The 22,865-nt window shown below is 45.0% G+C and overlaps 1 protein-coding gene across 1 annotated transcript in view; it reads right to left on the bottom strand.

Moving 5' to 3' along the window:
• PNPLA7 (patatin like phospholipase domain containing 7) overlaps positions 1–21,333 on the bottom strand; it is a gene marked incomplete at its 5' end in the record, with an annotated part of 134,385 nt that extends 113,052 nt beyond the window's left edge. Inside the window, 12 exons of the mRNA XM_057378351.1 lie at positions 54–154; positions 4,896–4,988; positions 6,257–6,392; positions 7,685–7,765; positions 9,070–9,198; positions 14,046–14,126; positions 15,092–15,251; positions 17,169–17,309; positions 17,785–17,873; positions 19,714–19,796; positions 20,352–20,439; positions 21,130–21,333. Of these exons, the coding sequence (XP_057234334.1) occupies positions 54–154; positions 4,896–4,988; positions 6,257–6,392; positions 7,685–7,765; positions 9,070–9,198; positions 14,046–14,126; positions 15,092–15,251; positions 17,169–17,309; positions 17,785–17,873; positions 19,714–19,796; positions 20,352–20,439; positions 21,130–21,333 (1,386 nt within the window). The remainder of the gene's footprint in view (positions 1–53; positions 155–4,895; positions 4,989–6,256; positions 6,393–7,684; positions 7,766–9,069; positions 9,199–14,045; positions 14,127–15,091; positions 15,252–17,168; positions 17,310–17,784; positions 17,874–19,713; positions 19,797–20,351; positions 20,440–21,129) is intronic.
• Positions 21,334–22,865: the final 1,532 nt, after the last annotated feature.

The raw sequence follows: 22,865 nt of genomic DNA, 5'->3' as shown, positions 1-22,865 counted from the left end.
AGGGAAGCCCAGGGCAGGGAGCAGGCTGGGCTCTCGGGACAAGGCAGACCCACCTTGGCTGTGGCAGGGCTGGCAGCACCATCCTCAGGAACGAGGTGCACCCTGGCCCTCTCATAGGCCATGTCCATGTCAGACTTGGCACCACTGGAATTGTCTGCAAGAAATGCAAAAATSCTGCTTTAAGCACCTCCTGTGCTGCAGCTCCTCAGCAACAGCAGATAAAACGTGAAGTGGAGCAACTTCAGCACCTTCATATYCTTCTTGATTTCCCAGCTCATTTTAACCTGGAACTTTTTCACTCTTCCCATCTGAACTCAGGTCCCCAATGTGTCCCAGAATTCCCACATCCACTGCTGTGCAGAATGCAGTCATTATCTGTAGGTTTGTTGTGGGGTTTTTRTTCACTGATCATTGGCAGAGCASTGGWGAGAGGGAATTYGTGAWAACTTAAAACTTTGGGGTGTTTTGTGTGGCTTTCTGCAAAGCTGCCTGAAGTGATGCTGYTGGTGGCTCACATCAGCTGCTGTGKTTTATTTTCCATGTTYCACAAATCCTTGAAATCCTTCATARCATTAACACTAASTTTCAGRGGCCAATTTCCTCATTTGTGACAGCAGCTCACCCTCTGATCTATTGCTCTTTCTAGATGTTGATGGGTTTGTAGAAAAGGTGGGATCTGCTAAAGAAAACTCTTATTTCCTTTAACAACCTTTTTGGAAAAATTAAGCAGATTTTCTGTTGAGTTYCCYATCCTATCACAGTGCCCAGGATGTAGTTGTGCTTTCTTTTATCATTCCAGGTTATCTTTTATCCCCCAAACCAGGCTATGCACAAGAGGAGGATGGCAGGGAGAATGTCAGACTGTTATTATGTTTTTATTAATTTTACTTTTTTTATTATTATTATCATCATCATAGCCAGGAAGAGGCAAATCTACTAAATTTGCCTCACTGTTTTCAGGAAATTATTCTTATTAGCCTTCTCTTCACCAAACAAAAGGAATTTTTTTGTACCMAATAAATTGCCATTTCATAGGGAGAAAATTATGATCAGCAACTTTGCAAACTCTCTACATACAAAAAAGCATTTYCCCCCCAATAATTTCAGATCTTTTATACAACTTGTCCAAATTGAGCTGCTGCGAGCTACCAAAAAAAATTCCCTTACAGTTCTCACTTATGTAATTCATCAATTTGAAGTCAATACCATTCCTATTCTTTAATTCCCAATTTTAACAGATCTTAATTCCATGAGCTCCTTGGCTGTCCCATCCACCTTCCAGAAACTTTTCTAAGCTAATCAATAAGGCAAATATAGCTGGGAAACTCTTCCTGTTTGAATACCTTGAACAGGATTCCCACAGCCTCAAGATTTACAGATAAGTTTAAGAATCATGTAGAAATTGCAATTCCCTTTGACAAATAAACCTGCAATAATTTCAATCATATTTCTATGCCTAATTTATCTCCAAAATAAGCTATACAGAAAGTTTACATTTTCTCCCTGATGCCTTTTCCCTTCAGTCCCTACATTGTTCTTATACTTTTGCTTTTATAAATACAAATTGCTGCTCAGGAAGAGGCTGGGCCCTTAGGAAAAGCAATTGTCTTTATTGACTGGTGGACTTTGTCAACTCATTAATTCAAATTTTTCATTCTGAATTTCTTCCCCATCTGTCCCTCTCCAGAGACGCAGGATTGCCTCAGGATTGAATTTGCTCAGGGTGAATTTGCTCAGGATTGCCCCAAGCTTTGGGAAGTTGGCTTTTGGATCCACAAACTGCCCAATGTTTACACCCTGGTGATTTATGATCATGTGATAATATCACCCTACCAGGAAGGGCTGCCTATAAATTTAATTATCAAATTACAATTACTTGATTTCTGAAGAGGCTTGACTCCTGTCTCCACCCCCAGCTAAGCCAAGGGGAGAATCACACTGCCCCAAATATTCAAATCTACCTCAGAGAACTCTTTTCCATGTCAGCTTGAGGAAATKGCCTCGAGTTCTGCCARGGGAGGTTTGATTAGAWATTAGGAAAAATGTTATCGTGGAAAGGGCTGTAAAAAACTGKAACAGGCTGCCCAGGGCAGGGGTGGAGTCACCACCCCTGGCAGTATTCAAAGAACATGTGGATGKGGCATTTGAGGATATGGCTTAGAGAGAACATGGGAGTGGTACTGGACTGACAGCTCCATGATTTTAAAAGTTTTTTCCAACCTTTGTAAGTCCATGAGTCTGTGATCTACAAATATAAACAAATCTCTGCATGCTGCAAATCCACATCTGCCACCAGGGTCATAATAATTGTCATTTAATGATCAGCCTCTAAACAAGAAACCCAACAAGCTGACCCAAAGTTGATCATCAGAACTTACAAGTCATGAGATAAAAAATAAAAAGAAATAATAAAGCTGTTGATGCTATTAATTGAATTTCCTGCAACATTAAAGACCCTAAATCGACCACAAAAAAAAAAAAAAAAAAAAAAAACAAAAACCTGGGATAGTGGGAAGAGCAGCTCCATATGGGCTGATCTGACTCCCTGCTCATCTCCCTGCCCCCAAATCCCAGGGTCCCAAATTCCTGATCCCAACACATCGAGTGCATTCTAAGCTGAACCCACATTTCCCAAGTTACACCCAAAAACTTTTGATTTTGGCTCCCCAGGAAGGGAAAGCATCCCCTCCCCAGCCCTGCACCTGAAAAACCCAGGCAGGGGAATGATGCCTCAGGATTTCAGTTTCTCTATTTCCATGTCTCTGTACCCCTGGAATTCTTCAGTGTTTAACTCCAGACTCCACWGACAGTGCTGAGCTCCTGCTCTCCCATTTTACACAAAACAATTCCTCTGCAGCACCAAACTCAAGGACACCTCCCTGTGCCAGGCCCAAGAGATGGAAACAACAGAGAATTGGGGGAGCCAACTTGGGAGTAAAGATTTTCAGTCCAAATGCTCCACAGGAATGAATTCCATCATTCTCCACACAGGGTTTGCACACTCATAAAGCAGAGCAGGCTGAGCTGGCAGGATCCTATTTCCCATCTCCACAACTGCTGTGTTCCAAGTCAGATAACTCCACAAAAACCAGAAGAACAAATTACACCCAGCCCCAAGCACAGCTGAGGCAAAAGTGGTTTCTCCCAAAGCAATTTTTAGTGTTTGTTAATTGTAACAACAAGCAAATTGAGGAGATGTTCAGATAACAGCACTTGTATGACTCTGACACAGACAGCTCTCTCCTCTCTGAATTAATAATAAACATAATCAATATTACATAGAGTCTGAACACACAGTGAGCAGGGGAATAAAACCTGAAGTGAGATCTTGATCTTTTCATTACAGACACTTTCATCAAGATCCTTTCTGTGCAAGCTAAACAGTGAGAAGGCATCAGCTCTGTTAACTGAGGCAAATCATAATTACCCAATTAGATACGCTCCTTCTGGCAGTAAAAATTAATTTTCTCTTTGCTAAGCTCTGTGCACCCTGACATAACTTTTATGACACGTAAAAGGAGAAAGGAAGGACAAATGGACACAACCACTGAGAAGTTTCCAGGTGTCCTTCCACATAAAAGCTCCTAAAAACACACAAGGACTGTCCCTTAGAAGTGTCACAGGCAGAACTCACTGAACCGCTCATTTACCTGGGGAAGGGGCTGGGTTCTGGGCAGGGATTATCTAATTTCCCACTGTATCAAGTCTGCTGGCACATTTTGTAATTCCCAGTGTAAAACAACCCCACACAYGTGAAAATCAAGCCAAGTCTTGTGTGGCTCAATCAATATTTTCTCTTAATTTCTCTCCCTGGCTTAGAAAGATGATCTGTATTCCACCAGCCAAATTCCKACTCCTCCATCACATCCATCCCTCTGGACAGTAACATGGAAACCACGAAAAAATCTAAGTGGGAGCCTGTACACTCACCCAGCAGGAACTGAAGAGGAAAGAAATCATCCCTCCAGAGTTAAAAATGAAGGAATGATCCAATTCTCTCCTCTGTGCACACCAGCAGCTTAATGTGACAGGAACAAGTGACACCAAGCCCCCAGTGCTCAGGGCTCCCTCAGCCTGTCCCCCTCCTCTCTCTGTAACTMTTCAACCCCTCACACTATGATCTTTCCTCCTAAGTGAGCAATAAAAGCATTTTCTAAAGYACCCAGGGCACCTTTATTCCACTGATTAAATATTTCTCTATCAGCAGTACCTGAGCATGACTTTATAATTCCCTCCCAGTGGTTAATTGAGTCCTCAGCTAACAGAGACAGTTGCTGGTGTTCTGTGATTGCCAAAAGAACTGCAGTTCCTTCACCTTGGAACACAAACCTGCCCTAAACTTGGAAGGAAATGTCTACAACAGAGGTGGCTGAAGCTCCCCAAAATGCAGCCCCAAACCAGCTCAGCCTCATAAAAGTCTCCTCAGAGCATCCCATGATCAATCACCTTTATTATCCACTCCAAAGAACGTTCCTCTAAAAGCACCAAAGCCTTGTAATGTGCTTTTTGGGACAATCAGCCAAGCAAGAACCGTGTGTCATCTTTTATGTGAAAGATGATGGCCTATCATCATCATTCAGTTTGCWTCAGTAATATCAATTAATAAAGCTCTTGGCTTGCAGGTCTTGGTAGCCAAATGATGTTCCCCATTGCTGATAATGACAGCAAGGGAATGCTCTCYTGGATCACAGTCCATTTGTGACTAAATAAATTCTTGACAAATGAGTTAGGAAGCAGCACCACTTCSAGACAATTATCTGCCACCGACAGGACTGCAAGGTGATTATCTACCAYAAACAGGGAAATTATCTAAGCCAGCACTCCAGAGATCATGTGCCTTCCCCCATGATTAGATAAATGACCTSTTTCCCACCATTTTGCCAAGCACTACTTACTAGAAGCCTCTGTAGACCCTGCGTAGGGAGGTGATGAAAGGCTTCTTCTGAAAAYGTGCTCAGGGTGTTCTGCACCAGAAACCCTCAACATATCTGAAATACAAAAACAAATGTGGTAAACACAAGGCATCCCCTAAYAAAATAAGTTTCACTCACAGCAAGAACCTTTAACTATCCACTGTTAAAAGCTGACTTAAAGGTTTTGAAACACTGATGTTAAACATTGTTTAAAGCTTTTTCCTAGTTTTCCTTAAATTATTTTTTCCCATGTGCAGAGGCAAAATTCAGCTCTATTTTCCTTTTCCCAGTTTTACCTTCAGTACTGATTTTTTAGCCTAAAAAGACACATATCCAGCAATTCTTCTGCTGATATCTAGAGTGCTCAATTTTCCCAACTCCCCCTCTGCATTCAAAATCAGGAGTCACTCATTTTTCCCCTTTCCTTCATCCCTCAATGTCAATAAGAACATAATAACATTCCCCTACTGAAGCTATGGCCTATCCAGAGGCTTCAAACCTGAACCTGATCTGAGACAATCCCCAACTGCTCTGATAAAATAAAAACCCTCTGATCAATAGAAGYGATATTGTTGCCTTAGGATTTYAGCTTCTCTATTTTTCATGTATCTGTATTCTTGTAATTCTCTAGTGCACAGTGCTGAGCTCCTGCTTTCCCATTTTTAGACAAAACAATTCCTTTGCAGCCCCAAACTCAAGGACACCTCCCTGTGCCAGGCCCCAAGAGATGGAAACAACAGAGAACTGGGGGTGGGTGACAGCATCACCTGAAGGTGTCATTGGAGAATTGGGGCCCGATACGTTCATGAGACAGAACTTATAAAAGGTGAAGATCTCGTGACTCAGGGTCCATTTTGGGTGTAGCCTCATGAAGAAGCTTTGCCTGCCCTGAATGCACCAGTAGGCCTGGATTAAATTTGTTTGCTTTTGTTCTCTTCACTTTGTCTGGCCTCTGTTTCAGGCAAGCCCCATTTTAGGCATCAACATCAACAGGAGATCAGATTCAATGAAAGGATAGAGGGCAACGGCCTCAAGCTGAAGGAGGGCAGGGTTAGGTTGGATTTTGGGAGATAATTCTCTACTATTAAGGGCAGTGAGGCCCTGGCACAGGGTGCCCAGAGAAGCTGTGGCTGCCCCTGGATCCCTGGCAGTGCCCAAGGCCAGGCTGGACATTGGGGCTKGGAGCAGCCTGGGACAGTGGGAGGTGTCCCTGCCATGGCAGGGGTGGSAYKGGATGGGCTTTAAGGTCCCTCCCAACCSAAACCATTCTGGGATTCCATGAACACTACAACAGTTAAAGAAGATGCCAAAGGAGAGCTCCTCCATGTTTCCAGAAGCATTACCCATTTCCAGGGCTTCCCCAGACTTCTCAGACTTGTCTCCACGCTCCTCCTCCAAAGCACTGGACGAGGGTCTCTTCCCTGCTTTGCCCGGGGTGCTGACGCTGCTCACAGAGATCAGAGGGACAGCCTGGCCCTGCTGGGAGCAGCAGGGGGACAAACAGACACAAACCAGACACTCGCACGGGTCCCACAGCCCAGAGCCTGCACAGACCCCCAGGCACTGCTCAGACCAACCCCAGACCCCCCGGGTGACCCACCCTGGGATCTGCAGCTCCCTCCGAGCATCCCACCAGTCCCACGTGGCCACTGGGACTGAGCAGTCTCTGAGCTAACCCTCTGCCACCATGGGAGCCATGTTTTGACAGCTCAGCTGGGTCTGGGAATCTGCACAGACCATGGATCACACAGGAAACTGGGGATTGTCCAGGGGTTCAGTGGCCATTGCTGGCATCAGGCAAACCCTACCCAGTTGGTGTGACAGTGGTGTCACCCAAAAAGCTACTGCTCCCATGCACTCTGAGCCCACTCTGGCACCTCAGACACACCAGCATTGTCCAGTCCAGGGTGGCTGGAAGCTGACAGCTGCAGAGGCATGGTGCCTGATGATTTTTGCCTTTYCTTTTTATGTACCCTTTTATATACTTGTATGCATTTTCTGTACCCTTTATGCATCCTCCTCTACCCTCAGCCTACATGCCTGTAATTCTTGTATTCTGATATTCCAGTTTAGTTTAGGGTTTCTGCTGGGCAGAGAATCCAACCATCCTCAGTGAGGGGTCAGCGTGCCCTGAGCTATCTCAAACCTGAGGCTCCAGCCTTGGGTGAAATCTTCCCTCTGGAACACATTGTGTAAACTGTGCTCTGGCCTCATCCCAGGGGGGGAATCTTTAGAATAAGGGGACATTATTTCATTTATTAAGTTTCTTATTGGGGAATCCTAATAGATATGCTAAATTGTGCAGTCCATTAGAATTGTATCCATGCTATACATGGGGGTGCATTTTTCCATCAAGTTGTGCACCTGATCCCAAATACCGAGGTAAAAACCCTTTTTATCTGCTTAACTGTGCCTGTGTCATTATTGAAACTGGACTAGCAAGGCAACAGGAACAGACTGAACACCGGAATATTTTCCATGCTGCCACAGGCAGAGGTGAGCAGGTACCCTCTGCACAGAGCAGGGCAGCTGAAGCAGCGAGCAGAGCTCACACATCACTCTGGAATGATGCTCTGGGGAAGCTGGAACCTCCCCACCAATTCCCCAGGCACCAGCGTGGGCTGGGCTTTATGGGCTGCTTGTACAAGTGCCTGACTCCTCAAGCACTGTCATTATGAAATTAATGAGCAGCATTTGCTTTGTGATCTTCTGGAAGAAGGCAAAGCTGTGTGTGTGCCCTGCTGGGAAAGCCCAGGGTGCCCCACACTCACACAGCTGAAGAGCTCCGTGGTCAGCCCCAGGTAGTTGTGCAAGGCCAGGAAAGTCACCCTCTGCAGCCTCACCATGATGATCTGCACAGGGAATTGAGAAACAACAGCAGTGGATTGAGCATTCAGACACAATCATGCACCAGAGCACCTGAAAACATTCTGTAAAATACACACTGTAGCCCAGGCTGAAATTCCTTAACAGCAGCTGATAAATTGAGATGGATTCAAATCATTTACCAATGACTTCACCATCACTTGATGGCACGAGAATCCAAAGTCTCACTCCCAAACACCAAATGCTTTTTGTTTCCTATAAACACCAATAAAAGTGCCTTGAAATAGAAGAATTTGCTTCTATTTTATTTGCTTCTATCCCCTTGCATTAAAAAAATCACCCAGCTTTCCCCATACACATCCTGTGCCACTGCACCACAAGCATTCCAACCTGGCACTGGAGTCAGTGCCACCTTCCTCTGCCCTCCTTGCTAATTCCCCCTCCTGAGCCATCCTCTCCTTTGTGTCAGCTCTCACAGTCCAAATTAATTTGGTGTTAATGATCTGCTCTCCTTCAAGCATCAGTGTGAGGATGTTCATGTGTCTCTCATAAATCACCCAGAGAGCGGCACAGTCTGCAAGGACAGAAAGATTTAGAAGTGACAGTAAAACAAAAGGACAGCCCGGGTGATCAGGTCACCCCTTGGCTGTTACACAACAGGGGGGCAATGCACCACTCCTGGAAATCCCTAATCCTGATCCCTGCACCCCCTCCCATCTGCAGGAGGTCCAAGCCTGGCTCCAGTGCTCACCTGAGAACTGGCTGAGCTCCTGCAAAGCAAAGGGAAGCAAACACAGAACTGACACAGGGCACAGCCCTTTCCTCAGGTGCTGACAGAGGCTTCTGAAGTGGAAATTCACACATCAGGCTGAATTCTGTGACTTCTCCAAAGCACCAGCCCTCACCAAACAGCTCCTGAGGGTCCAGCAGCCCTGTTTCAGAGCATGTGGCAGTCTGTCCCTGACTCTCTGCCATTCTGGAGCCCTCCTGGTGCAGCCCAAGCTGCAGAGCTCACACCAGCACCTTCCCACTCCCCAAGGACCAGCACAGTCCCACTGCAGCTCTGCTGAGTGATCAGGCTATCCCAGGCAGGAACACAATCCATGGAGATACACAGATATATAAATTCTTTTTTTCCTACATGTGATAATGCTGGGATTATTAAGCCTAGGGCTCAACAGCCAGGGAAGAGCAGAACAAATCCAAATCCCGATAAGCTGCATTGAGCAGTTCCGTATCCAGCGAARGATGATGAGCTTGCTGAGCCTCTCAGTATCCTCCTGTAACCTGGAAATGAACGTGGCTCCCCTTCCCCCTCAGCTCCACCTACCTGCACCACTCTCACAAGGGTTTCAGGGTATTTCTGGAACACATCCTGGAAGGCACTGGCTGGAAGTCTCAGGATGGTGGAGGGACTGGCTGCTCGGGCTGAGACTGTTTTATAGGGAGCAGGGTGACCCTGAGAGAAAAGTTGCAGAGACACAAGGGTTAATCCATCAGTTATCCAAYCCAGCTCTTCCCAAATTCCTGCTTTGCTATTGTAAAGTCTGACAGACACCATCTGACCACAAAGAGTCTTGAATTTGTGCTCTGTGACCACGGGGATGTAATGAGGGTGAATTCACACCTGCATTAGAGACAGGGRCAGAGAAATAAGAGCTCCAGGGAGCTGGATCAGGTTAAGGGACGTGCCAGGCTCTCAGCTCTGGCATGGTTTTATTTCAGAGCCAGCCTCCAGCAGCATTTCAAATCCCAGCTAGTCAAGGCTGCAGAGAAAAGGGGGTTTGTTGGTTTTATTCTCTGTACTGACAACCAAGCTGTTTGCTGCAAAAACAACCCCAGACTCACACCACACAACCAGTAAAAACCACACCAAAACTGCACAATAACTCTAGACAGAATGGAGAGAGACAGAGGACAGGCAGACTTCTTGTGTTTCAAGACATATATATACATTTTTTCATATATATATATGAAATATTCCATGTGACAAACCCAAAGAGCTTCTCTTTACTGGAGACCAAGTGGGTCTAGAGCATCCTGCTCMAAGAACAGATGGAGAACTAACAAACAAATGAAAAATAAAACTACAAGTGGGTAGAACACAGACTTTTTTTCACACTGGAAGGCAAGACACTGGTTTTGGATCTTCTCCCCTTAAATGAGAATAGATTTGAACAAACATCTACTGCCAAACACTCGTATAAAAARCTCCAGACAGACATTTACCCCTTTAATAAATGCTGGAACCAACAKTTATAACCCATGAATTAATTTAGCAATCCATCAAATATTGATTTACACAGTATTTATAAGATAAAATGAGCCCTTGTGCAGCTAAGAGCAGGAGCAAAGGAAGAAATGAAGTTTCTATTTTAAAAAGACCTCACAGCTCTGGAARCTCTCCCCTCCTGAGCAACAGAAGGCACATTTTTCCCAAATTTAAATGCTGATTACAAACCCAACTACCTGCAAAGAACATCAGACAACTCCATACTCCACTCTGAAAGAATTCCTGCCTAAAGAATCCAGAAAAATCAAACAAGAGTCTTCCTGCCCAGCTCTAATCACCCTGGAAAATAAAGCTCTGTCTGCCTCCTGGTCTGGAAGGCACCATGAAGCAGATTCTAAAATTAAATTAAATTAATTGGAACCAATTTCTTAATTACACCAAGTTCAGCTGACCTTTTTATAAAATCTGGGGATGATATTAATAGCCTTGATTTTCAAGTTCCTGAGGGATTTGAAATTTTAAATAGCTCTCTGACCTACAGTGCAAAGCTGCCAACGTCCTCAGTTTTCCCAAGTTTCTTTTAATTAAGAAAATAACAAATAACATTTCTGTGCTTTGGCTGTACCCAAAAATAAATGTAACAATCTTCTATTACAGGCCARTTTTAAGTCTGGCTTTAGGCAAAGAATTAATTTGGGCTTCTTACATGTAAAAGAAAACGTTTATAGTCTGTTTTAAAGCACTGCATTTGTCATCAACTACATTWGCTACCAATCCCTACAGCGAATACACAGTAAAAAACTATGGAAATTATTAAATTTTTGGTTGTTGGGCAAGGATAAGCATCAATTTTAATGGTCTTTTTCGTAAGAGTTATTMCAAAGAGCAAACTGAGCCCTGGGTATCACAGAATTCCAGTCTATCCAGTGAAGTGTTTGGGTTTTTCTGGAAAGAGCTCGTGAGAGGAGAGACCAGTGCTGCCAATCTCAGAAAATCAGCTTTAGGATAATAACAGMTAATGATGCAGAAGCCTTTTTCTCCAAAGAACAGCCCATTCCTCCAAGTTTTCAGCACATAATTTTGCCTCTCTGAAATCCCTGCATGAGAGCWGCTCTCCTGAAAGGGCCACACCGTGGCTAATGGGGCTGGAACATGCCAAGAGCTGTCAGAGGAGCGTGAGCAGGCAATGTTCCATAATTGTCACTTCTCCCAGACAGAATGTGATCAGCAGCACTGGGAGAACACCACATCTCAATTATACTATTTTGCAATCACACACCRAGATGACAAGAGCAGTTAAGTTATAATCAGTTATGAAACAGGGTTGTTCTTTTTTCAATAGAGAACTTTTTGTTCTCAGAGCAGGTAACTATTTACTTCTAGAGACTGAGAGACMTCCCCTCCAAGGAGCAGTCCAGGTGACAGTTAAAGGCCAAACCCCATCGAGTTTGGTCAGGAAATCTGCTACAAGAGGCACAGATGCTTCACATCCTCCCACCTGCAGTAGTTACTCCTTTTTCGACCCAAAACCCCAGCACATTCTCCCTGTTTCCTGGTTTTTGTCTTCCTCTGCTCCTCCCTGACATCATCTACACCAACACTGCTGCACCAAAGCTCTTACAGCCATCAATAACTGCTTTATAACCCCATCCATCTTGTCAGCCCTGCAGCCTCACCTTTATCCAAGTGTTTTTCCAGCTTCTTTTAATTCTGACTTTCATTTCTGCCCCCCTCCCCATCACTGCCAATTGATCAATATCCCTCACAGCCTCTCCTTTCTCCAACTTTCTCATCCCAACCATGCCACCTGGCCCCTTTTCCTGATGCCATCTCCACWTGGAGGGTGAAGAAAAGCCCACCCCAAAGCCCCAGCCATCAGCACCACATCTCTGCTGGAGCATTTGGCTCTGATGAGCATTGACTGTTCTGGGAAAAGCTCTGGCTGCACACAYGAGCTCTCAGTGAGAGCTGCTGGAAGCAGAGACATCAACAAGGCTCAGCTCAGAGGATTCAGAGTCATTAACTGCACCTCAGAACAATACCAGGAAAGTATTTCTGCATCCACCTGGATTCAAAAGCTCCCAGCTTCTCCTCAGAGGTTGGGGGAAGCAGCATCGATCTGTTCTCAGAATAAGGGAAGGTTCATGTCACAGCTGCTGCCTTTGTATTTGGTACAACCAAAGGGACTTTTCAGTTGAAAAACTGWAGGATTCAATTAGAAAAGTACCTCTGGTACATTAAAAGATCTTTCTTTTAAAGCCAACAAGACCTCACCATTCCTCAAAGCAACCTCAACTTTGTTGCACAACTCTCAACTAAGTGAGGGACCAGCTTGGTGCTGCAAAATCAGTCAAAAGAATCCCAAATTCAGCTCAGACAACTGAAATCCACTCTGAATTCACCCTTCCTTCATGTCAGAGCCCTGRGTTTGGTGGTGCAGTGAAATTTAACTCAGGTTTATGGTATCTGCAGGGTGTTCTGAGACTCCATCACTGATTTGGGGTGAYACTGAGGGGTCTCCTCTGTTCTGACCCAGTGCCATTCCCCTCTCCTTGCCTATTTTCATTCCACTCCTCTACCTAAAGTCTGCAAGGAACATAAGGAAGAGGAAAAACAGGAATCAAACAAGCAGTTCATAAAGCTKGGAAAAGAGGAACAAAAGAGTTATAAAAATAAATGAGAACAAGTTTAGCAAGAAATATTTCAAGGTTTTTTCATTACACATCCTTCTGCATGCTGCTAACTCTGACACACTTTCAATCATTTTCATTTTTTTTACTTACCAGTGGTATAACTAATGAGGAAGAGAAAAAAAAATGGCAGAATGAGAATTAAAAATTAAAAAAAAAAAACCCAACGAAACACAAAATTAATGGCAGCCACTCTTTAGAAAACCAAAGCCACAAAACACTGTTACATAAGGATTTCTTTTCTTATATTCCTTTTGAACAAACATGAACATGAGTGGTTTTCATGTTCCTTTATAAGGGCCCTGCTCTTTAGAATATTGTCACGAAAAAAATTCAATGGTGGAAGTAGCAAGGGCACAGGTACTGTTATGAATTTACAAAGCTATTATGAATTTGACAGCAACTCGACCTGCACAGTCCAAATTATTCACTTTCTACAGAGGAAACTGCAGCCAAGCTTAAAAAATGTTGTCACTGTCAATAGGTTTTATGGGAACTATGAATATAGATAACATAAATATGGAGATAATATGGATATAGAGGTGGATGATTGCTTTTGWAAGTGGCAAAGAACATTTCAGAGAATCCTTTAACTCCTCACACAMAGAGCAATGGCACCTTTTGATGCACAGACAAGCAAGAAAAACATGACCAAGGTCAAACAAAAACAATTATTGGTCAGATTATCTTCATCCYCTCAAATCTCATCCTACCAAAAGCCTTCAAGAAAGCACCTTCAGGGCTGGGATRTTACCAAAGATGTGGAATTCAACACCTCCCATTTGGGCATTCCTTAACAGATGCACTGTGGTGATTCCAGCACAACCATCAGTGCAATTCCAATAAAATCCACCAATTTTGCAGTCAACAGGAGCAGCAGGGATTCAGCTCACCCTGGCCCCTGCCAAGGAGCACAGCCCTCAGCTGGCCACCAGCACCACTGATGTGACAGCACAAAATGAACCCATGTGCTGTTGTCACAGTAAAATTACAGTAATAACAACTGCCAGATTTATTTTCATTAGACTAAATAAAAGCAAATTCATTAAACAGCCAATCAAACATSCAAAAAACTGGACTGCTGGGCCCCRRCYTGGCCTTGCTGCTGCCTGATCTGAGCAAATGAAGCTGCAATCTCAGTTTTGCAGACMTCAAGGGATCCCCCAAACCCTCCTGCTGATCAGCAGGATCAGGGTTACACTGCCAAGGACCCATTCCATGATTCCCACACCACAGAGCTYAGTTTGCACCTGGGAGGGCCTGGCAGGAGGAGAAGAATTCATAAAAAAAACATTTTGCATTCTGATTCTATCCTAGGAATGTCCAAGGGCTGCCTCCCTGCCCTTGGATCCAGCAGGAAACAGGAACCCTCCCCAAACTCACCGTGATGACGTCGAGGATGCTGAGGAGGCTGTGGACACTGTCCCCTGCYAGCACCTCCTTCACCACCACCTCTGTTCCATCCTGCAAGCACAGACACAGGGTTACTGCAGCCTCACAGCTGCATTCTGGCASATTTGGAGCATTTCAGAAAGTYTGGATGCTCCTTTTCTCTCTGCTCYGATGGAAATGTGCTAATTCCAATGACAGAGTTTTAAACCAGCGTTCTAAAAGTGATAAATTAAAAGAAACTACAAGCCAGTTTTGTCCAGGGGAGTTGTGACCTGCTTTTCTTTGCTGTGTAACCACCAACAAACAAAGCTTCCTTCACTCTGAGGCAGAGTGAGCTCCCTCTGTTGAGGAATTACTTGTCAAGAGGTTGTACAAAACAGGAGCAGCAAAATGAAAAAATATACARGAATCAGCAAACTTGGCAAAATTTCCAAACACAAACCTGCTGCATTTTAAGCCATTGGAAAACTGTTCACATCCTAAAGTTAAACTCAAAGTTCAGTCAAGAAGAAGGTAAAAATTAAAAATTTAACTTGGCAGAAGGGGTCACAAGGGCTGGTGTTCAATGTTTGAAGATTCACATGGAAAATAAACCATCTTTTCTTTTTCCCCTCTACCCAAACATGAATCTGACTCTTCCACCTCCCAGACAAACCCATTGACTCCTGTTGGAATATTCTGACTGAGTTCAGTCTCTCCTGCTCCCTGTGCCCAAACCCTTTCTGTAACGACCTTTCCMAAGGTGAACATTCCCAAGCCCCCTTGCACCCTGCTCTCCCTCAAGAATGCAACTCCAGTGTGAGGATACTTCCAGCTGCCTCATCAGCAGTGAGCTCTGCTCTCTCAGCTCAGACACGAGGGACCAGAGCTGCAAACCTTGATCTTTACAAACACCACGGCCCCGCAGAGCTGGGATTAATCCCTCCTAAATCACTGCGATTCACACATCAGAGTTCAATCAATGCTCAGTGATTCATGCCAGMCTGTCTGCTGTGCCAACAGATTTCTCTCAGAAGTGCAGAGCAGCGGGTTCTTACACTTTCTTGGATGCAAACTTCCAGCTTTCCATCCTGYACCACGTAGATGCTGTTGTCCAGCTGCCCCGGGCGGAAGATGTACTCRCCCTCGTGCAGCTGCACGAAGAACATGTGCTTGCACAGCTCCAGGAACAGGGGCTTCTCAAAGTGCCCCAGGACCCTGCAGCAGAGAAAAACACAAAGGGAAAACCTACAATCAGCACTGTGCTCGGAAAATCCTTCCTAAATGAGCAAAGCTCCAGGCACAAGGAGCAGAGGAAGCGCGGAGGAATTACAGAATTATGGAATCACACAGAGAATCACACAATCACACACAGAATCACAGAATCACACAGAGGATCACACACAGGATCACAGAATCACACACCATCACACACAGAATCACATAATCACACACTCACACAGAATCACACAGAGAATCACACAATCACACAGAGAATCACACACAGAATCACAGAATCACAGAATCACACAGAATTACACACAATCACACACAATCACACAGAGAATTATACAATCACACAAAGAATCACACAATCACACAGAATCACATAATCACACACTCACACAGAATCACACACAGAATCACACACACACACAATCACCTACTCACACACAGAATCACACAATTGCACACACAATCACAGAATTGCAGAATCACTCACAGAATCACAGAATCACAGCATCTCCAAATGAACCAAGCTGGAAGAGACCTTCAAGATCATCAAGTCCAGCCTATGGCCCAGCACCTCATACAACAAACCATGGCACTGAGTGCCACGTCTGCTCTGTTGTTAAACMCATCCAGGGACAGTGGCTCCACCACCTCCCTGGGCAGACAGTTCCAGTGTGTGATCCAGAAGCAGCTGCAGGGCAGAGGAAGCCTCAAACAGCTCCCCAAAATAAAGGTGTAAGAGCACCATGAAACACAGAACTGTAAATGCTGGGGATCCTTTGGAGGAGCCCTCCAAGGAAGGGCAGCAGGCTTGGAAGGAAGCACAGCTGACCTTCCTCCAGCAAACACCAGCACAGCCTCTGAGAGGGAGAAATACATAAATCTGCCAGATTCACACAGTCCATGTGAAAAGTTACCCCATGGAACTTCCCCTTGCAGAGTAACTGCCCTGTCTGTGGAAGCAGGACACTGAAAACAGAGGGAGCAGCTCCTCTCATCTACATGTAACTGCAAGTTTGGGGTATTCCATCTCCTGCAGGTAATGTGCATCTGGACTCCTGTCAGTCACTGCCAGGCACAGGGAAATCTGGTCTCACACCTGATTGCTCTGCACAGAGCTCCAACAGCTCCCATTTATCAGGATCAACCCATCAAATCCTACTGCAGCATCAGTTAGTCACAGGAGATCATCAATCCACAGCAGCAAGCTCAGATGACTTAAATAGCATTTTTATTTGAGAATGTACGACCTTCAGGACTAAATTATATCACAGCTGGGAGAAAAAATGAATGTCCACAAGYAAAACCAAAATTACAGATTGGAAGATCTCCTCCTCTGTGATGTGTCAGCAAATTTAACCCCTTGCTGAAGGGGCACAAAGACCATCCCTTCTCTTCTCAGTCTGCCAAAGAGCTGTGGGCATTAAGCTGACTTTGATTTATTTGCAGTCTTTTCAGGCAGAAAAGTAAAAGATTCTGCAGCTCAGGGAGCTGTCAATATGGTATCCAATTAACATTTACCAATTATGATGCTTTTCTGCACCAAAAAATTGTCTGAYAGAGCCTGAACTGGAATTTTAAGATGCACTAAATCTGTTCATGTTAGAACACCTTCATTAACACTATTCCCAAACTGAGGCAAATAACCTATTTCCTTTTCCCCCCTCATCTTTTCTTTAAAGAAAACTCAACTATTTTCTTCATGTTTCTAGAAAATTCAAAGTAATTTATTCTGTCCCCATGCTCAGACAAATTTCACTCAACTCCCTTAGGATTCTGACCAGGCAATCACCAAATCTGAGATTTCACACAAACTGCCAAATATTTACTTGAACATCACTTAATATCACTTGAATATCCACCAAAACCAAACTCCAAACTCCTCTTTCCATTTAACATTACCTGACATTTTTGAGCATGTASAGAACTTCTGATGGCAAATGGGAATTCTTGACATCAAATTCAGTCAGGTCTGCCTCTAGCAAAGAGGGAGGAGGTTCTTTCCTCTGCAGAGTTGGACATTCCTTCTTAATACGCAGAATCCTATGAAGGAAAAATTCAGGATGTTCCCTCATTTGTATTAATAGAAAATATTAAACTTGTACTAACAAAAAAAAATACTAAATTTGTACTAATATGAGATATAATGTTTGTACTAATAGGAAATATTACATTTGTGCTAACAGGAAATATTACATCTGTACTAATAAGAAATATTAAATTTGTACTAATAAGAAATATTAAATTTGTACTAATAGGAAGTATTAAGTAAATGCTAAAAGTTGACCATCCCAAGCTGAACATTATCAATTAGCTAAAACATTCCACTCTTCTTGCCTTTCTTCACCAAAACTATCCCAGTTTAGCAAACTTCCCAGCTGATCCACAGAAAGCAGGACTGGGAAAACCCATTGGCTATAAAAAAGGGCTCTGCTAGGAGTAGGTTCCACAYCACAAACAAAACCCCCCAAATCAGCCTCCATGAGAGAAATTTTTCCCTTTCCAAGATCCCAAGTACCTTTTAGCCAAAGATAAAACCTTTGCCCGTTTCCGCATCCTTTGGCGAGGCACTGTGTTTCCAACCAGAGAGTTTGGAAGAGTTGTAACCTAGGAGGAAACAATGGAAACAAAAACAGTTATAAAACCCAGAATAAAGAAAGAAAAAAAAAACCCAGTCCAGTAACTCCAGCCCTGCTGAGGCTCCAGCACATTTCCCAGCCATTAGAGCGTTAGCAGAGTGAAGAGCTTGGGTAAGACCTTGGAGGATTGGAATATCCACTTCAGATCACTTCCTTTCAATAAGGCAAGTTGAGTATGTTTTGATTTTACAAAGCAATTACTACAGAGGTGATGAATGCTACGGGGGAAAGACTCTGAGCTGTGTTCTACACCAGGAAGAGGAGTGAGGCACTGACTTGTTCCCCCTGGGACAGCAACAGGAGCCRGGGAAYGGCTGGAGCTGTCAGGGSWGGYTSAGGYTGGATWTCAGGGAAAGGTTCTTGTGTCCCCAGAGGGTGCTGGCACTGCCCAGGCTCCCCAGGGAATGGTCCCGGCCCCGAGGCTGCCAGAGCTCCAGGAGCGTTTGGACAGCGCTGCCAGGGATGGACAGGGTGGGGCTGTTGGGGKGTYTGKRCAGGRACAGGRGCTGSKCTGGGTGATCCYGRGGGTCTCTCCCCACCGAGGACATTCCGTGATTCTCCCCCACTGCGATGGTGACAAACCAAAGCTGCTCCTTGCTTTTCCCAGTTCCCAGGTGCCACCMTCTGGAGAAACACCACAACTGCTACACCAAGAAAACCCCTCATCAGTTACTTTCAAACATTCCTAATTCTCACTTTGTTACCCAAATAGTTGAATCTCTGTAAATTCTGTCACAAAACTATTCTTTAATTAGTTTGGAGGCTTTTTTTTTTAAGTAAAATCCTGGTATGTTATCAAAAATCCATGAAGTACAACCCAAAGCAGTTTGGGTGTAACATCCTGTTGCTTTTCTTCTCAAATAAGCCAAATGCAAGGTCTAAAACCTCAAACTAAAAACTACCTGGAATTACTTTCCCATGTGGAAATCTAGGCATTCTTTACTTATGTGTGTTACATATAAACGACTTGACGCAAATATTATTAAAATTATGAAGTTGAACATGAAAATCATGGAAAGTATTAAAATTATGAAGTTGCACACCACATTATTTCCTCTCACTGAAGGCTTTTTTGCCAAGTTCTATGTAAAGGCTGATCTGCTGTGTGAGGTTTATGCAGTAACCACCTCCTCCACAATAAAACAGAGCTCTAGAACAGAGTATTAAACCCAGCAGTTCTAATGAAGTCCAAGTGTTTGAATTCACCTCAGAGAACTGTGGGAGGCAGAGCCTGGGGCAGCTCAGAGAAGGAAGTGTTCCTCAACACCCAGTGACCAAGCACGGTCATTTCCCTGTTCCTTATTTTCTACAGATGCTGCGTCTCAGGGAGTGCCCACATGGACTTGGCAGGGCAGGGAACAGCCTGGGAGGGTGGGGAGGCCCTGGCACAGGGTGCCCAGAGAAGCTGTGGCTGCCCCTGGATCCCTGGCAGTGCCCAAGGCCAGGCTGGACATTGGAGCACCCTGGGACACTGGGAGATGTCCCTGCCCATGGCAGGGGTGGCACTGGATGAGCTTTAAAGTTCCTCCCAACCCAAAGCAATCTGGGATTTTGTGATATTTAAACAATCATCTACTCCATACACAAGTTAGATATTCATTCATTTATTACTACCCTCGCTGGCTGCAAATATTTTTCAAAAATTAAACTTTTGGCCAGAAAGAGAAGCTGCTGCTGTTCCATCAGTGTTCCAGAAGTTCTGAAACATCCACAACAATTTTATAGGTTGAAGACCCTGGGTCAGGCTCAGCAGGTGAGGTATTGCAAACTTTACACCTCCCAAATGGGATTTTAGCAGGTGGACTCACCTTCCTCATGATCTTCCTCCCGTAGAACATCACTTTGTCCCTCTTGCGAAATCTGTACTGAGGCACGTGGGGCTGAAGTTGTTCTGGAAAGCAGAAGCCTCACATCAGAAACCACCTTGAGCAGCTGGGAAAGCACCTGGGCACAGCTTGGCCACTCTGCTGCCTCCAGAACAGCTCCTGTGGGCAGCTTTTGGGGTTTAAACCACCCCTGGGATCCCTCCTTCCCCAGGCAGGGCTGGCTCCAGGTTCTCCCTCAGCCCCAGAGGAGACAAAGGGCTCTCTGAACTGACACAGGGGTTGGGTGGCTTTAATCTCCTGAAGGAAACCTCTGATTCCATCATTTCTCGTTACTGTGACAGTGCAAACACAATAACATTTTAATAATTTGCATAATTTACAGCTGATGCTGAGGCTGATACTGATCATACCCCAAAGAAATGAAACCCCTCAGAGTCCTGCACGGACAGTTCTGGGTTCAGACCGGGGTGAGTGAATCTACACAAGTCCTTCACCCTTTAAAGCTGTTTTATTGCAAGAACCACACCTCTACAGCAAACAGCTCCCAAAGACTATTACAAAAATACTCAAGATCGATGGAAAAACCAGTTTAAAAGCTTTCATGGTTATCAAGTACTTACTAGATTGTCTCATTCTTCTGTACACCACAAACACAACAACTGCTATAAGCAACAGTGCAACTGCAGCTCCAATGGCAATTCCAGTCAGCTGGGAAGGGAATTCAGAGAGAAAGAAGTTAATCATTTTCAATTTCTGAAGTTACTACATATTTCTGAGGGAACTGAAAGACACTCAGCTCAGTGAGATATCTAAAAGTCAAGCACGCTCATAAATACTTCCTTTTTAATTCAAACATTACATATGCAAGAAGTTTAAACTGCATCAGTAACCAGTCCTAAGCTCACATGCAAAACATTTCATATTTTTCTTCCCAAAGATCTGTGAGCTGATCAGCTGAAGGTACAGGAGGTGCATGAGGGAATGGAGTGCCAGGACACAGGGAATGGCTTCCCAATGCTGGAGGGCGGGGATGGATGGGATATTGGGAAGGAATTGTTCCCTGTGAGGGTGGGGAGGCCCTGGCACAGGGTGCCCAGAGAAGCTGTGGCTGCCCCTGGATCCCTGGCAGTGCCCAAGGCCAGGCTGGACATTGGGGCTGGGAGCAGCCTGGGACAGTGGGAGGTGTCCCTGCCMWKGSMRGGGGTGGCACTGGATGGGATTAAGGTCCCTTCCCACCAAACCTGTCTGGGATTCAAAACACCAGGGATTATTTCCTGCCTTGTGCACAGTGACAGCGAAGAAACCAACCCCAGATTTGGCAGTGGCTTAGGAGAGCTCCTGGAGCTCAGCAGAARCCACCCTGGATGCACCCCCAGCCTTCAGGCAGCTGTACTTTACCATGGTGGTCTGGATCCTGTCCTCCACAAACTGCAGAAGGGGGGTCCCACCTCCTGGCAGCACWGCCTGGCACCGAAAGGAAGGTGAAATTAGTTTCCCACAACTGGAAAAAAAGCCTCCATAAAAACATCTCAGTTCCTGGTGTGGCACATCCAAACCAAATTGTGTTTTTCTTGGACTTGTAACCCACTCTGCAAACACAAACGTTCAGTGGAGAGTGGTGAGCAGCAGAGTTTTGTGTTGCTGTCAGCTCAGTGCATTCCTAAACAGTCCCAAACCAGGGTCAAACAGGGAGATGATCACTTTTCTTAATCATTCTACTAAAATTCAGAGCAACAAGGACGAGAATGGAATGCAAGGTACTTYATGGGACTGAGAAAACAAGTCATAAGCCAGCAGATAAAAGCCATCATAAAATGCAGATGACGCACACRGGCAGAAGGCCTGAGCTCAGGTGTGCTGGGACCTGTGCCCATCCCTGTCACTCAGGAATAAAACCTGGCACTTGAATCAGTCTCAAAAATGCCAACAACATTGACAAACGCTGAGAAAAAGGCAAAACAACTCCTAGGAACAAGTAGAAAACAACAAGGACCTTAAAAGTACTCAAATGAAGCACCACACACAGTTCAGGTCCCACTGCTGCCCTCRGCTCCAGACCTGGATGACATCTGAGCTAAACTTGGCCACCAAGGGAAAAATGAAGTGCACACAAATCACCCAGCTGGTCTCTCTTAAGAAATCCATCCACAGCACACAWGAAACTCCTGCCAGASCAGATCACACAGATCACACAGATCCCTGTGCTCCCTTTACCTTCACAGGTTCACTTTAGCACTTTAATGTTTATCTTCCCAACATGAGTCAAACTAACTCTGTCACTACTGTTATCAGACTATTACTCATGGGATTGGAGTGAAAAGTCAGAAGAATTTGGAAGAATAAAAAGCTTGAAGATGTGTCAGCAACAGGTCCAACACCTGGTGACACAGAGCYCCGGGTGTTGTGGTCATTTAATGTATTTCCCCTTGACAGTGTCAGGGACACTGGGCATGGACAGTTCTGCTGCTCCCCAGGCCTGGASGATCTCAAATAACTCCAAAAATAGTAATTGCCAGCTGACACTCACACTGCTGCTCCAGGAGGAAAAACAAATCCATGGGGAAAAGAATAAAACACCAACAGGCCCAGGCTGAGCCCTCAGGCCTCGGTGCAGAAAAGCAACATGGGAAAGAAGGAATTGAGAGCTTTAAGAAACACTGAGAGGTTCCTGCAAAGTTTTCACCAGTGAAAATGTGATATTCCCCTGCTCAGACTCAGGAGGGATCTTTTCCAACACGGACAATCCTTGTGGACAAGCAGAGGAAGCAATGCAGCCACGCTCAGACACCTGAGCCATGTCAGTGATTACTGTGACAGCTCCTGGGGCAGCAATGAGGTCACAGCCAAGTCACCAGGGCAGCTCCTCACCCAGCAGGGCTGTGGTCAGCACCCCAAGCCAAGGGCTTCGCCTCACACAGCCCCAGACAGCCCTGGGACCCACAACATCTGTGGGGCAGCCATGCAAGGCCCCTCACTGCTGAAAATGGAACTGTGACCTGCCAAGGGTGTGGATTGGCATAAAGAGCATTCCTCTGCTTCCTGATGTCAGAGATTCCTTAAGAAAGTGAGACTTTACAGCAATCAGCAGGAATCTACAGCCTTCCAGCTGCAGCTCACAACCATCCAGAATACAG

This window comes from Malurus melanocephalus, unplaced genomic scaffold (assembly GCF_030028575.1).
Source record: "Malurus melanocephalus ecotype Western Australia unplaced genomic scaffold, MMel_1.1 scaffold_355, whole genome shotgun sequence".
Taxonomy (NCBI): Eukaryota; Metazoa; Chordata; class Aves; order Passeriformes; family Maluridae; genus Malurus; species Malurus melanocephalus.
This window is presented reverse-complemented; position numbering and strand designations above follow the sequence as displayed.